At 46.3% G+C, this 16,951-nt stretch overlaps 1 protein-coding gene across 1 annotated transcript; it reads right to left on the bottom strand.

The window, feature by feature from the left end:
* Positions 1-6,744: 6,744 nt before the first annotated feature.
* Positions 6,745-7,896, bottom strand: LOC146690132 (uncharacterized). The gene has a single exon (XM_085434890.1). It carries the CDS (start codon positions 7,894-7,896, stop codon positions 6,745-6,747), a length of 1,152 nt encoding a protein of 383 aa, XP_085291016.1.
* Between the last annotated feature and the right edge of the window lie 9,055 nt (positions 7,897-16,951).

Here is a 16,951-nt window from a genome sequence, read left to right as displayed (position 1 = left end):
ATTAGATGGGCAGCGTTTGTGAACAGCAGTTTTCAGATCTTGCCACAGATTCTCGATTGGATTTAGATCTGGACTTTGACTGGGCCAGTCTAACACATGGATATGTTCTGTTTTAAACCATCGCATTGTTGCCCTGGCTTCATGTTTAGGGTCGTTGTGAACCTCCGCCCCAGTCTCAAGTCTTTTGCAGACTCCAAGAGGTTTTCTTCCAAGATTGCCCTGTATTTGGCTCCATCCATCTTCCCATCAACTCTGACCAGCTTCCCTGTCCCTGCTGAAGAGAAGCACCCCCAGAGCATGATGCTGCCACCACCATATCTGACAGTGGGGATGGTGTGTTCAGAGTGATGTGCAGTGTTAGTTTTCTGCCACACATAGCGTTTTGCATTTTGGCCAAAAAGTTCCATGTTGGTCTCATCTGACCAGAGCAGCTTCTTCCACATGTTTGCTGTGTCCCCCACATGGCTTGTGGCAAACTGCAAACGGGACTTCTTCTGGTTTTCTGTTAACAATGGCTTTCTTCTTGCCACTCTTCCATAAAGGCCAACTTTGTGCAGTGCACGACTAATAGTTGTCCTGTGGACAGATTCCCCCACCTGAGCTGTAGATCTCTGCAGCTCGTCCAGAGTCACCATGGGCCTCTTGGCTGCATTTCTGATCAGCGCTCTCCTTGTTGGGCCTGTGAGTTTAGGTGGACGGCCTTGTCTTGGTAGGTTTACAGTTGTGCCATACTCCTTCCATTTCTGAATGATGGCTTGAACAGTGCTCCGTGGGATGTTCAAGGCTTGGGAAATCTTTTTTTAGCCTATGCCTGCTTTAAATTTCTCAGTAACTTTATCTACAGAGCATGATGAGGATTTCACTTTACCTAAAACTATAATTAAGTCATTAAGTGTGATTGGAGAAAAGGAGGTAAATGATCCAAAACAACAAGGGGTATCTTCATAAGGGGTAGCACTTGAGGAAATTTTGGATCTCAAGTCCATCACCTTATTTACAAAGTAATTGAGGAAAGTATTACAATTACAAAGTATTGACTCAGGGGGCTGAATAATTACCACACCCCACTTTGCAGTTATTTATTTGTAAAAAATGTTTGGAATCATGTATGATTTTGGTTCCACTTCTCACGTGTGCACCACTTTGTGTTGGTCCTTCACCTGGAATTCCAATAAAACTGATTCATGTTTGTGGCTGTAATGTGACAAAATGTGGGAAAGTTCAAGGGGGCCGAATACTTTTGCAAGCCACTATAGTTGCAGCAGTTTTGTCGGCTGCACATCCATGATGCAAATCTGCTGTTACACCTCATCCCAAAGGTACTCTGTTGGATTAAGGTCGGATGACATTAGAGGAGTAATTCAACTCAATTTAATTCATTTTTATTTATATAACTCCATATCACAACAATAGTTGCCTTAAGCAGAGTTAACTCACTGTCATGTTCAATAAAGCAGTCTGAGATCATCTTACTAACATGTGACAAGGTGTGTTATTCTGCTAAAAGTCAGAAGGCTGGCTGTAGCTCAGGAGGTAGAGAAGGTCATCTACTGGTTGGAAGGTTGGTGGTTTGATCCCTGGCTGCCAAATATCCTTGGACATGATATTAACCAAGATGTGTCCATCAGAGTATGAATTGTGTGAACTTAAACATGAAAAAGGTGCTCGTGTGAATGAGAGATGTTGTATAAGAGGGCTCTGGGAAAGTAGAAAAGCTTTATAAGAATCAGCCCATTTAAGCTCGGCATACACGATTTTTCAGTCGTGCGACCACTTTGGGGATCTGCCCGAGTTTGGCCTTAATCGTGTATCATGCATCTTGTAGTATACATGAGGAAGCAATTAACACCTCACGACCAGCTCCCGATCATCAGTCATATGGTCTCAAGAAAATCAAACCTGTTTGAAATCCTGTCGGCCCTCGTCAGAGGGTCAACGCTGCCTCTCACACTGCACACGCGCAAACAGAAATGGAAGTAGAAAGATGGAGCAGCACGGCAGTGCGGTGTGAGATCTGGACACAAGTAATGGAGGCACAACTTGTAGAACTTTGGCAAGCTCATCCGAGCCTTTTCGATGTGGCCTCACAAATTTATCACAACCAAAACAACCGTGAAAAGAGTTGGATGGAAATTGCTGCTCAATCACAGCTGCCTGGTCAATGTTCTCCATTAGCAATTTAGCAAAGTTGATGGTGGTGGTGTGTATCTGAGTGAGTGAAAGACAGAGAGGGAGGGACAGATTTTGTGTTATAAGCTTCATGTTATGGACGCACAGTGTGAGCACTCAGGTCGCATCAGAGCATCAGGCCGTATAGTGTGAGACTCTGCATCGTGACCTACGAACTTCTAACCCCTGCGATTCAATCGTACAGTTTGAGCTGGAGCTGAATAACATGACTAAAAAAATTGCACAGTGTGTAACAGCAGTCTGGCGAGGAAGGAGCGGCTAGCCGGTCCAGCGGGCATGTGGTGTGGAGGTTAGCCAGATAACACGGAACCAGTCGGTTAAATCCAATAACAGACCTTTATTCGCCGTCAGCAACATTACACTTTATAAGCCAGGTCTCCTCGGCTGTACTCGTCCGAACCTACATGCGCGGGGATTGGTACCACCAGCGCCAGCTTGTCACAACAGTAAGTAAGGTGCTTTCTTGGAGCATGGAACATGAGCAGCATGAAATGGCTGCCGCTAACAACTTACACACCCACTAGGAGACCCCCACAGCTACTACAATAGTTGGGCAACCCCCCCTAGTGGTGCTATAACCCAAAAGGTTTGTTACATCACCCCCCCCGGCAATTCGCAGGCTGTCCTCCTCCCGCTACCCTTCTTCACTATACATAGTTACATTAGGTACTAAGCAGGTTGTGGAGGAATTGTTAGACACCCTTACCTTATAGCATTGGTACAGTCAATAAACAAAATTAGTGCTTGAAGCAAACAATATAGAACATGCAGTATTACTGCCAATCCATCTTCCAGAGATGGTCATAGACAAGGGAAACAGTCAGACATACAACACAACCGGTCACTCAAATCAGTATAACAGAAAACCAAACAAAGGCTCTCACGGGCCACGATTACCAGGGCTCAGTGGAACAGAACAAGTAATCACCCCTTATGAACAGAACAATTACAGCATGTACATGTATGAAACCAACCCTCAGTCAACATTGAGTCTGTCCGTATGATGACGGTTAGTCCACCTGGTAGCAGTCCAACCCTCAGTGATTCTGGGGCACCGGCGGGGTCTCAAATGATATTGTTCCCCCTTGGCCGGTGGCGACTCAGAGGCGCCCTCAGCGGGGTGCCCGCCTGCTCCGATATCCCCTGAACTCGGGAATGAGGGCTGTTCCCCCGTTTCAGTCTCATCCAGGCTCTCCTGGGACGAAGTCCGGTGCCCTGAAGGAGATGTGGAGTCCCAGGAGTAAAATGGCTGAACGTTCACGACGTGGAAGACTCCTGCGTCTTCACCAGTGTCAATCTTGGCTAATCTGTAGTTGACCTCCCCAAGCTTCTGAGTAACCCGGAGGGGCCCTGTAAACAAGGGTGCCAGCTTGGCCGTGAAGCAAGATTGAGCGTCCGATCGATGATGAGCTTTGACTTTCACCAAGTCTCCGACTGCATAGGTCATCGGCCGGCGTCTCAGGTCGTAGTAGCGTTTCTGCCTAGCATGGCTGCGAGCCAGTGTCTCCCTGGCTCGATCGTGGGCCTCCTGAAGCGACGCTTTAAGGGTCTCCGGATAGGGCATGGATGACTCCTCGCTCTCTCCAGACGGCTTAGTAAGCAAGTCAAGGGGTGTCTCCAGCTCCCTACCATACAACATCATAGCAGGGCTGAGTCCTGTACTCTCATGGGGGGCTGAGCGCAGCGCGAAACAGATTTGGGACATGAACTTATCCCACGACGCGTGCTTATCGCCCACGTATGCACGGATGGCCGTTTTGAGAGTTCTGTTCACTCTTTCGGTCGCATTAGTTTGCGGATGATACGCCGTCGTGAGGCGGTGGGTGGACCCAAGAGTGGAGAGAACAGAATCAAACAGCTCACTGACAAAAGGTGAGCCCCTGTCCGAAATAAGGTACCTAGGGGCCCCATGCCTAGCAAATACCTCGTTAATGAACTTACTGGCTGCCACTCGAGCCGTCGCATCCCGAACCGCACACACTTCGATCCACTTCGAGAAATAGTCTACGAAGACCAGTATGTACGAGTTCCCCGAAGCGGTGCGAGGTAGTGGTCCGACAAAATCGACCCCTGCGTATTCCCAGGGTCGCTGGGGCGAAATGGGGACCATGAAGCCCGCTGGCTTTCTTTGACTGGGTTTTGTGAGTTGACATACTGGGCACGACAAGACGTAGCGTTTAACTTCCGATGCCATCTTGGGCCAGTAAAACCTAGACTGCATTCTCGCTAGTGTCTTAGCAATCCCCAGGTGACCTGCTGTAGGGTGGTCATGATAATAACCGCACAGGGTACCCCGGAGAGCCGTAGGAGCATACAGCTTCAGCTCCTCCTGGGGCCGAAGACTGCGCTTATGTTTCGGGCCTCGGTAATAGAGTAGGCCGTCATTGACCACCAAGGACGGTGAAGGACTGGCGTCCGAACCCAGATTGGGGGAACACTCCAGGTCTCGGAGCCTTGGACCTGCACCTGGGTCATCTAACTGCAGCTGCCTTAGTTGTGTTCGGTCCTCTAACAAAAGGAGAGGCTGGGCACTAAGATCCATGCCCCACATGACAGCATGCTCCGGCAAGATTTCAATAGGAGGACCCTCTGGTGCAGGCAGTGGGTTGCGAGATAGAGCGTCTGGCACCCTGTTGTGTACCCCCGCCTTGTGTACGATGGTAAAGTCAAAGTCCTGCAAGCGCAGGGACCACCGCGCCAACCGGCCAGTAGGGTTTGGGCGTGACATCAGCCACTTAAGGCTGTTGTGGTCAGTCAAGACCGTCACATGAAGCCCTTCCACATAGGGACGAAAGTGTTCTAAAGCCCAAATCACAGCCAGACACTCCTTTTCTGGCGTAGAGTATGGTTTCTCTGCCTTGTGAAGAGCTCGACTTGCGTAAGCGACTGCTACTTCCCTACCCTCTGCATCCTTCTGCATTAAGGCCGCCCCCAAGCCAAGGTCACATGCATCCGTATGGATGAAGAAAGGCCGGGAAAAGTCAGGGAGTGACAGGACAGGCGCTGTCGCAATGCTCTGTTTCAGGAAGTCCATGGACTCCTGACACCTGTCATCCCACTGAAAGGTAACATCCTTCCTTGTCAGGGCGTGCAGAGGTTCTGCATGGCGAGCATATTCCTTTACGAATCTGCGGTAGTATCCCGTCAGACCGAGAAACTGCCGCACCTGTTTCATTGAGGACGGAGTTCTGAACTGCATCACAGCCTTGATTTTGTCATCGTCCGGTTTAATGCCATCCGGGGTAACCCGGTAGCCCAGGAAGGTGAGCTCCTTCAGGCAGAACTGGCATTTCTTAAGCTTCAATGAGAGACCCGCAGACCTAAGTCTCTCAAGGACCTCCCGCAGGTCCAACAAATGCTGTTCGAAGGTAGGGGACACAACCACAATGTCGTCCAGATATACAGCACATGTCTTGTAAACAAGGCCGCTGAGGACGTTGTGCATCAGCCTCTGAAAGGTGGCTGGTGCGTTGCAGAGGCCGAAAGGGAGCACGCGAAACTGAAACAGCCCACAATGGGAAACAAAGGCTGTTTTAGGACGTGAGTCCCCTGAGACCGGCACCTGCCAGTAACCCCTCGCCAGGTCCAATGTTGAAATGAATCGACCTCTCGCTAGGAAGTCGAGAGACTCATAGACCCGCGGTAAGGGGTATGAGTCCTTCCGAGTCACCTGGTTCAGCCCCCTAAAGTCCACACAGAACCGTGGGTCAGCGCCCAACCTGTTAACGATCACGACAGGTGCGGCCCAGGGGCTCATGGACGGTTCAATTATGCCATCTTCCAGCATTTTCTGGACCTGCTCTTCAATGAGTTGTTTCTTTGCAGGGGAGGTGCGGTATGGGGGGAGGTTAATAGGCCTCGCATCTCCCGTGTCGATCACATGTTCAGTTAAAGACGTGCGGCCCAAATGACCATCAAACATGCAGCTAAATTGTTCAAGGAGGACAACTAATAGTTCTCTCTGACTATCTGTTAGGTTTGCCTCCAGAGCTTTGGTCTCCAGCGAGGGCTCTACCATGTCAAGCGTCATAATGACATTATCATCGCTCAACAGATCAACTGAGCAACCCTCCTCTTCATCCGCGCCTGGGCATGGACTGTCGTCCATAACTACGGTTCTCGAGGGGATGTGGATTGTCAAAGAGGCCCTGCTCATAAAGTCCATCCCTAAGACAAAGGGGGACGACAAGTTGCGGATGACAGCAAACCGGTGATAAAACCTTTTGTTCAAGAACCCTATGGGCAGCCATGTAACACCCTCCGGGAGACAGCGAGCACCGTCTACTAGGCTCACCGGTGGACCCATCCACTGGTGGGTCCTGCTGGGAGACAAGTTGTTCTCCAAAATGAGTTCAGCCCGCACAGCAGACAGGGATGCCCCTGTATCTAGCGTAGCGTTCACTGCCACTGAGTTGAAGTTAATTTTGGCTTTCAGTGGGGTGTTCCAGTGTGCTCCAGACTCTACATCTTCCATGTGCCCCACAATGCCTTGCACAATCTGGTGGGCATCATGCGGGCGAGGCATACTTTGTGAATGGGGGGAGGGCTGCCTCATTAAAATGTCCTCCCCCCCCGGGGGTTTCCCGACTGCTGACTGGCCGCACGAGCTGCCGGCAGTGAATCCAGCCCCTCAGCATTGGCCAGTTCCAGGCCCGGTGGTGGTCCTGGAAGAGGTCGGTGGGAGGTTGCCCTGGGTCTGGCAGCACCTCGTTCTTTTGGGGCAACCCAGGTGCAACTTGGGCACGTGCGTGTGGTAAACCCTGGGCGGGAGCATTTAAAACAATGTGGTTCTCTCGCGCTTGCAACACTAGGAGATGAAGTAGGGGTTGAGCGGCCAACTGGACCTAAGGCTGTGTGGAGCTCGTGCGCGCGAAGCAGTAGGTCCATAACCGACGGGACCGGCGCACCGTACAACGCAACCCGATATTTCTCCAATGAATGTTTACATATGAGCTCGATCTGTTCATGCTCCGGCGGCGGGCACCTTAGCTTATTAAACTCACCGAGCATGTGAGCTACAAACGTTGGGAGGGGCTCCTCTAGTGATTGGACGCAATCGAGGATGCCCCGCCAAACGTGCTCTTGGTTATCAGCTGACACAAACACTGATTCAAAAAGTTGGTAAAAATGTGCCCATGTAGTAATGTGAGAGCTGAGGGCCCTAAACCATTTACTGGGCTCTCCCTTGAGGAAGTGAGGGAGCTCACTCAGAACCTGCGAGTCGGTTAGGCGCAGCGACGATCTGTAGCTATCCACTGATTGGAGCCACTCCTCCGGTGACACTCCGCCGTCACCAGCGAACACTGGGGGCTCCAGCTTGGCCTGGTGCAGCGCTGCGGCGATCATCCTCGATGTATTGCAGAGTTCCGCCGACTGACGCTGGAGAAGCGGAGGGGGCTCTGTGTTAATCCCTTTCTGCGTGAATGGCGTGGAAAAAGCCACTGGGTTGGGGGTTCTCTGAGGAGGTGTTTGCTCCCCCGGTTCCCCTCTCGCGCCACCATCCAAGTGCTTCAGAAGGCTCTTTTGTAGCTCCAGCGAATCGTGCAAGCAGACTCGCAGTTTCTCCACCTCTTCTTGCAAGCTTTCCACCTTAAGATTGAGGTCATGAGGGGTAGAGCGAGGGATGATGTACTTAGTCAGGCTGGGAGCTTCAGCATCTGAGTCGCAGCCGTCTCCCCCGCTGCCTGTGTCTGGGTGGGACGCCATTTCAAAAGTATGGCCGAAACCACTCTCTCTCTCACAAAAGTTATGGCAAAGTGAAAGAGCGTTCCCACAGAGTACCTAAGCGTTAATATCCATCAGACAGAAAGCGTCCGTGCACACTCTGATGCTTCACACAAAACAAAACGTCCCTCTGGATGAACACTGAGTCAAAGTCACTGTAGCGTTAGCCTTAGCTTTAGCACCGCCGATGTCGTAACGGTCCAATAGCACTGAGTTAGCGGTCCGACGGACCGTACAGTTACTCACGGAGTACTCCCCCTCGCAGGCGAGCGTGTCAAGCGATGGGTCGGCGCTCTTCCATGCCTGCAAATGTCTTTGAAATCCCGGGGGGTCGGCTCCTTCACGGGGTCCTATCGGCCCGGCCAATACAGCCAGACGAAGAGAAAAAAAAACACGCCACCTCAGCCGAAGTGTCGATCGTTGAAAAACACGGGAAAAACATCCGAGCCCACCGTCTGTCGGTCCGGATGACGATGAAGATCCAGAGAACAATGTTCGGGCGCCACTTTGTAACAGCAGTCTGGCGAGGAAGGAGCGGCTAGCCGGTCCAGCGGGCATGTGGTGTGGAGGTTAGCCGGATAACACGGAACCAGTCGGTTAAATCCAATAACAGACCTTTATTCGCCGTCAGCAACATTACACTTTATAAGCCAGGTCTCCTCGGCTGTACTCGTCCGAACCTACATGCGCGGGGATTGGTACCACCAGCGCCAGCTTGTCACAACAGTAAGTAAGGTGCTTTCTTGGAGCATGGAACATGAGCAGCATGAAATGGCTGCCGCTAACAACTCACACACCCACTAGGAGACCCCCACAGCTACTACAATAGTTGGGCAACCCCCCCCTAGTGGTGCTATAACCCAAAAGGTTTGTTACAAGTGTTTGCCCAGCTTTACCAGAAGAGGGTCACTGTGGTCATAAATGGATAGAGAAGAATTCTTGGGTAATCTACCCTCATGAAGGGAAATTTAAATGCTACAGTATTATGTATTTAAACACCATTTAACCAATACCCAAGTAATGCTCTGTGGGCTCTAAAGGACCAAAGGGTCTCAAAGAAAATATCCCCCAAATCATAACAGCACCGCCATCAGCCAGAATCATAGATACAAGGCAGGATGGATCTGTGCTTTCATGTTGAAATTATGACTGTGCTGCACCACTGAAATGATGGGCCAACTCATCTCCCGTGCAACATATTTATTTTTACAGAAAACTGTAAAGACAGAAAAATGTCTGATTAATCAGTTCTTTCGGCGCGCGGGCCGTACGCTGCCTCTTCACCACTACACTACTTCTTCTAGTCTAGCGTCAGCTACCGATGCGTACAAGACCGAGCGCCCTCCTCTGGTGGAACTTATACAACAGTAAAACTGACATTACAGTGGCCCGCTAAAAGAAAGTGGCTACTATTTTCATGTCTCTGTCTTTAACATAGTGCCACAACTGTATCATCTGAACATTGTAGAAACCAAGACTCATCAGACCTCGTCCAAACCTGTCCACCTGGTTATTTGTTTATTTGTCGTCTCCTTCTCTGTCCTCTGGAATAAACAAGGCATTTCTCAGAGTACTGCCAGCCGCTGAATATTTTTTCTTTTTCAGACCATTGATATGTGCACAACATGTTAAATTGTATACATATATGATACATATATTGTATATGAGGCAGAGAAAATGTGCAGGTGATTGTGTATATAAAGGTTTCACAGGCTGTGGAGGTGAACCTCACTCTGTGATGACATACACTGTCTATTTAACTGTCAGAAAACCTTTCCCCATCTTTGTACAATATAAACTTTAATTTGCAGCACACAAATGTACAGTACACACATTTTCACCCTGGCATCAGGTGTGATGGCGCATGGCAGCAGGTTGTCTACTTATTGTGAAGCAGCTTATGCAGGTGCCTCAGAGGTCTGAGAGGGTCAGGGGTGTGAGGCAAAGGGGACACTCATCCTTCCACTCCTTACAGCTTCTTACCCTGCACCTGTCTGCAATGTGGAGGTTTGCACAGGAACTTGAGCTGGGTCAGGAGGAGCAGTTAGCAGCTCCCAGGACACATTTTGGGTTGGTGGAATGTCCAGAGCATGTGTTGTGTGTCTGCATGTTTTTGAAGCCAGTTTGAAGTGTTAAAGCTAAACCTTTCCCGGTTGCTTTATACACTTGTGCTTATGTAGATACGACTTAACATACTACATAAGCACGGTGTCTATCTCAGTTATATGCAGTGTTGGTCAAGTTACTTGAAAAAAGTAATCAGTAACTAATTATGGATTACTTCCCCCGAAAAGTAATCCCATTACTTTACTGATTACTTATTTTCAAAAGTAATTAGTTTCTTAGTTACTTCTTACAAAATGATTTACAACCTGAATAGGTAATAAAACAATAGATCTTTCAGCCCAATTCTACTTTTTCTGCATAATCCATCATACAAAATGTAATCAAATGAAAAAGTCTCTTTTTGAAACTAGTTTTATTAGTTTTAATCTTTTAACTTTACGCATGAAGCAAACATTAAAATATATGCAGCATTCTCTGACTGGAAGAAATTAGTTTAACATTTAAACCTATTTTCTGCACATTCCAGCACATAAAATAAAATAGTTTTTTGTGTTTACACTCAGTCTTTCAAATAAATGCACGTAAAACACAGCAGAAACTAAATAAAGTCAAAGACTCAGCGGTCCTGTTGCTCTATTTTCACCTGTATAGGAGGAGTGGGGCAGGCGGAGGTTTGCCCTGGTGCAGGTGTGTCGTAGCGGTCAGTGGAAGGATCTGGGAGTTTCACATTCTCGTGGCAGCGTACTGTCGGTGCTTGCTCAGACGTTTAGGGGTTTCTTTCGCTGTAAAAAGAAGTTTTCTTCCCACGCAGTGAGCAGCAGACGCTAATGTTTTTGTCACTTTTTATGGAATTTAGTAACGCAGCGTGCTTATGGGAAAGTAACAGTAATCTAATTACCTTTTTTGCAATAGTAATCCCTTACTTTACTCGTTACTTGAAAAAAATAATCAGATTACAGTAATGCGTTACTTGTATCTCTGGTTATATGTAAGAACCTGCTCTACAGATGCAGGAGGCCCTTTTGTTCAGATGCTTAGGTTTGAAACATAACATGACTATAAAGATACACAAAGCAACCAAAGGATATATGGATATGGATATTCTCACTGCATTTTCCTTTTCTGTTAAGTAATGGATTAGCTATGATATAATATACAGTGCTCCCTCGTTTATTGCGGGTGCTACATTCAAAAAATAACCCGCTAAGTGAATTTTTTTTTTAACAATTATTATATATAATTTAAGGCTGTAAAACCCCTCACTGCACACTTTATACACTTTTCTCAGACAGGCATTAACATTTTCACACTTTTCTCTCTTGTTTAAACTCTCTTTAAGTTCAAACCTTCGTAAAAGTCCAGTGTTATAGAATGAAACCAAAGATCAAAACCTGTTTTCAGTCCCAAACATTTATTTGAGAAATAAATATACAGTATATTTGTTTTCCTATAATTTATAATGACGGATTTTAGAACTAACGAATTAAAATTTAATGATCAACCTACGAGGTCGGATACATAAGAAATTATTAATAGTGACTCAGGAGTATTTCACAGTTCCTCTGACCACGCCTCTTCGTCCTGGCGTCGCTTCACTGTAGTGTCTTTTTCCACTGAAGGCCAAGGTGCCGGTGTCTTTTTACGAGATAAGAACATAGTTATGGGTAGTTGTTGGCGCTCTTTTTTCTTCTGGTCAAGTAGATTCTTATAAACAGACATGCCACCTTCGATTATGTTTGAGAACTGTAATGAACGAAACATCAAACATCTTGCGCAGCTAGCTGAAGTTCATTTGCCATTCTCACCATGGTTGCCAAGCGATCAAATGTTAGTCCATCCTCCTTGTCTATATCAACACTTGCGTCCTCTTCATCCTCTTCTCCCTCGTCCTCGCTTGTCAGCTTTGTCATCTCTGCCAGGTCTTCATCAGTCAGCGGTTGTGACTGCGTATCAATCAGGGCATTAATGTCATCAGGAGTCATATCATTAAAGCGATCTCCCCCAAGCAGTTTAGCCAGATTCACAGCTGTATCTACCGCAGAGTGATGGATCTCATCAAGAGAGCATTCGGTAGGGTTGTGCACTGCTTCAGGCCACAGTTTTTTCCAGCAGGCATTTAAAGTTTCAGTTTTCATCTCCTGAATGGCTCTCTGAGTATTTTTGAGACAGGGCGCAATGTTGCATTCACGCCAGTAGTCCTTTAGTGAGAAATCTTGATCCGACTCCATAGCCACAACAAGATGTTGCAGGGTGTTGTGCGTATAGAGAGCCTTGAAAGCAAGTATGCTACCTTGGTCCATGGGCTGAATCAGCGGTGTAGTATTTGGCTGCAGAAATTCAATTTGCACACCATCATATGACAAATCATCAGCGTGGCCTCCAGCGTTGTCTACGAGCAGAAGTTTAGTCCTTTTCCTCTCAAATAATGCTTGACCTCCGGGATGAAACACTCAATTCAGATTGAGGCTTTTTTCATCCAAGCCTTTGCTTTGCATCCAGTAAACAGGCAACGCATTCTTATTTTTGTTTTTTAGTGCTCTTGGATTTCTTGACCTATAAATAAGCCCCGGTTTTATCATAGAGCCTGCAGCATTTCCACACATAACCAGGGTCACGCAATCTTTTTGGGCCTTGAATCCTGGGGCTTTGGCTTCGTCCTGCATTATAAATGTGCGAGAGGGCATTCGTTTCCAAAATAAGCATGTCTCATCCATATTAAAAACTTGTTCAGGCTCATATCTCCTTTCCTCGATGATCGCTTTAAATTTGTTGTTGCTTCTGCTCCAGTGGTATCTGCAGAGGCGGCCTCTCCATGCAGTGAAACACTTTTAAGCCCAAAGTGTTTCTTAAATTTCTCAAACCAGCCCTTGCTGTCATTAAATGAGCTTGGTTCTGCGTAAAAAGCACTCATCAATGGCCTGGGCTCCGCATCATCCTGCTCCTCGCTGTCAGCAAAAGTTTCATAAAGCTTTTTAGCTTTACTGCAGATAATGTTGGTATCCAGCGTAATGTTCTTTTCCCTGCAGCCACTGATCCACAAAGCCAAAGCAGACTCCATCCTTACGATGGTCTTGTTGCGGAAAGTTACAACCCTTTTTGCATCCTCGTTGAAACTTGTTGCTGCTTTCGTCCTTATGTTATTTTCCTCCTTCTTTATGTAACGAACCGAAGATTAATTTCGTTACTACAGCCGCGTAACTTCTACCTTCCTTTAGCATGCAAGAAGTGTAACTTTTTGTTTGATGGTTAGCATCTTTCTCTGTCTTTTGGGTGGTACCGCAGATGCCTTTGGACTTATGGTACAGCACAGCAGAGTCACACTGCTAGCATCCAAGATTTATGTTAATGTAATGTATGGGAGACATGGCATGGATGAGACTGGTTGAAAATGGTCTACAGCCGATCAGGACGCAGACCACAATGCACTGTTTAAAAAAAAAAACGAAACAAAAAACAAAATACGCGAGGCCACGAAAAGTGAACAAATGTATTAGCTTTGGGTTAACTATGGGATTAGTACAGAATTAGCTAATAGATTAGCTATCTTCTACTACAAATATTAGGTATATCATTTAGCATTTCCATGACTCTTTTGGGTCCTTGAAGAAAAGGCAATGCTCTCTGATTGGTTAGAGAGACACAGGCTGACTTCTGGATATTTCTACATTACTGTTTGCACCAATCGCTTTGCACTATTAAGAAATGTGTGCTTGTAAAAAGGTCATTCAGCCTCGATATTCACGCTCTGTCCAACATGTATGAAGAATATGAACGGACGCTGTAGTGAAATGGAGAGCTAACCATCTGAATGTGTACTGTGGATTCAGCCTGACCACCTGTTAAAAGTAACGCACTAGCATGGCTAATGGTAGCATCATTGCATGGACCCCATCTCTATTAAAATCATGTTAGCTTACATATAGGGCTTTGGAGTTGACGTCACGCCGCAGTGCATTGTGGGGGCGCGGCACCATTTTAGCTGGCCACGAATCAAAACAAACACACTGTGTTGGAAGGAAGATTGCTACGAACCACACTTAAAAGCAGCTCAAAAGAAAAAGGACGTTATAGAGACAGATTGTGTCCGGATGGAAAGAGACGGTACTTGCAAAAAATAGCGTGCATCGGAAATGTGGACCCGTACGAAATACAGCAGTGGAGTAGAAACCCTGAAGACCAACCGCTATTGACTTAGCCTGATATGTTGTCGTACCTTGTCTGTGGAGTCAGCGCATACATGGCGAACCAATTTCGCAATTATAAATCTCTAGAGGCGCACATCCAATTCACCAAGGATCGGGTACAAGATTTGGCTATTTTTAAGCCTTCACGTTGTGAATTCGCTGTCATTCCAACAAAGGTAAGTCAGCTCGAGTACTGCGAGTAAAATGCGTTTGATTTCCCTGCAAACATTCAGATTAGTGCAGCATAAATTCATTCATGAGGGGGAAATTACAGTAAGAACATGTGGAGGCTGTTAGGTGGATAACATAGTGAGTTCAGTGCACTGATGTGACATTGTCCTGAAGCATTTAGTCATTCTCTATGGTTAAAGAAATTGCACTAATTAATTCATATTTATTATAAATAAGATAAGATAACCTTTATTAGTCCCACACGTGGGAAATTTGTTTTGTCACAGCAGGAAGTGGACAGTGCAAAAGTTATGAGGCAAAAATTAGAATACAATAAGAATAAATACAGTACACAACTGTACAGAATAGAATAAAATACTATATACAGTAGAATAAAATATAATAAAATATACAATAAGATAAAAATAGAATACAAATGCTATATACAACTGAGTAAAAATACAACGATGCCAGAAAAGATTATTGCACTTAGTGTTATTGCACACGTGTGGATGTGTGTGTTTCATCAGTTAAAGTCTTTATTGTGGAGTCTGACAGCAGTGGGGAGGAAAGACCTGCGAAATCTCTCCGTCCCACACCGTGGGTGCCGCAGTCTCCCACTGAAGGAGCTGCTCAGTGCTGTCACAGTCTGCTGCATGGGGTCGGAGATGTTGTCCAACAGGGATGAAATCTTAGCCACCATTCTCCTGTCACTCACCACTTTTGAACTTTGGCAGGTTCTTGAATGTTTTTAGTCAAGTCAAGTCAAGTCAAGTCAAGTTTATTTATAGAGCACATTTAAAAACAACCAAGGCTGACCAAAGTGCTGTACAGTAAATACAGATAAAAATACAATAGAACACAATTTCGTAATAACACCTCGCTGATAAAAATAAAATAAAAATATATAAAACAAATAAATTAAACCTTTCTAAAAGCCAATGAAAAGAGGTGAGTTTTAAGAGCGGTTTTAAAAGTTTCTAGGCTTTTGGAGAGTCTGACGTGAGGAGGTAAACTGTTCCACAGTCTGGGTGCAGCCACAGCAAACGCCCTCTCTCCCTTTGTCTTTAATTTATACCTGGGAACATCTAAAAGCATCAGGTCGGCTGACCTCAAAGATCTCCTGGGGCGATAAGTACTAAGGAGTTCTGACAGGTAAGAAGGTGCAGTGCCATTTAAAACCTTAAAAGCCAGCAATAAGATTTTAAAATCAATCCTAAAGGCAACTGGGAGCCAGTGGAGAGAGCAGAGAACCGGAGTGATGTGGTCTCTCTTTTTTTGAACCGGTCAACAGGCGAGCGGCAGCGTTCTGCACCAGTTGAAGGCGATGTAGACAGGAACGATCTAGGCCAGCATAGAGGGAATTGCAGTAGTCTAGCCGTGAAGTAATAAAAGCATGGACCACTCTTTCTAGATCGTTCCTGCAAAGGTAAGACTTGACTTTGGCTAAAATCCGCAAATGATAAAAAGATCCCTTAACTACAGAGCTGATTTGTTTATCAAGTTTAAAAGCATTGTCAAAAATAACACCAAGACTCTTAATGGAAGAAGTGCAATCGGAGGTTAGGGGTCCCAAAAAGTCAAGAGAGAAGTTGGGATCTTTAGGAAGCCCAAACACAATGACTTCAGTTTTGCTTTCATTAAGGTGTAAGAAGTTAAGAGTCATCCAAGTCTTAATGTCAGACAAGCAGGAGAGTAGCGGCTGCAAAGAAACATTGCAGTTCAACCTCAGAGGGAGGTAGATCTGAATATCATCGGCAAAGATGTGGAAGGACACATTATGTTTACGGAGCACATCGCCCAGAGGGAGCAAGTACAGAATAAACAACAGGGGGCCTAGTATGGACCCCTGAGGTACGCCACAGGTTAAAGGAGCTCTGGGAGATGACAGTTCACCAAGGTGAACAGAAAAACTCCTATTATTCAAATAGGACTGGAAAAACTTTAAGACAGTGCCCTTTAAACCGACACAATGTTGAAGGCGGGATAGCAGTATGTTGTGATCAACAGTGTCGAAGGCTGCTGTCAGGTCCAGGGTTACTAAGACAGCAGCACAACCAGAGTCAACAGTTAAAAGCAAATCATTAAAAACTCTCAGAAGGGCGGTTTCTGTGCTATGCCGAGCTCTAAAACCAGACTGGAACTTCTCATAGAGATTGTTATTGTCAAGAAATAGCTGGAGCTGCGTGAGGGCGGCTCGTTCCAGTACTTTAGACAGAAAAGGGAGGTTGGAAATGGGCCTATAGTTAGAGAGTAGGGATGGATCTAGATTAGGCTTTTTAAGGAGAGGTTGAACAACAGCGTGCTTGAAGGGTGTTGGAAAACAACCAGAACTGAGGCAGGCATTGATCAGGACCAGAAGGAAAGGTCCGACTGAGTCCAGAACCTGCTTCAGAAGCCGAGAGGGGATAGCATCGGTGGAACAGTTGGTAGTCTTAACCTTGCAGACTATTTCATGCAGCTGAGAGAGAGAGATTGGTTCGAACTGATTAAAGGCAGAATGGCACAAAGACAAAACACAGGGATTGGAAGGTGAAGATGGAATGACAGACTGCAGGGAGGAAATCTTGTTTACAAAGAACTTTAGAAAGTCATTACAGAGGGTGGCAGAAGGT

This window comes from Copadichromis virginalis, linkage group LG16, assembly GCF_057382275.1.
Source record: "Copadichromis virginalis isolate Kocher_CV1m ecotype Utaka linkage group LG16, C_Virginalis_male_GT1.1, whole genome shotgun sequence".
In the NCBI taxonomy this organism is placed as follows: Eukaryota; Metazoa; Chordata; class Actinopteri; order Cichliformes; family Cichlidae; genus Copadichromis; species Copadichromis virginalis.
This window is presented reverse-complemented; position numbering and strand designations above follow the sequence as displayed.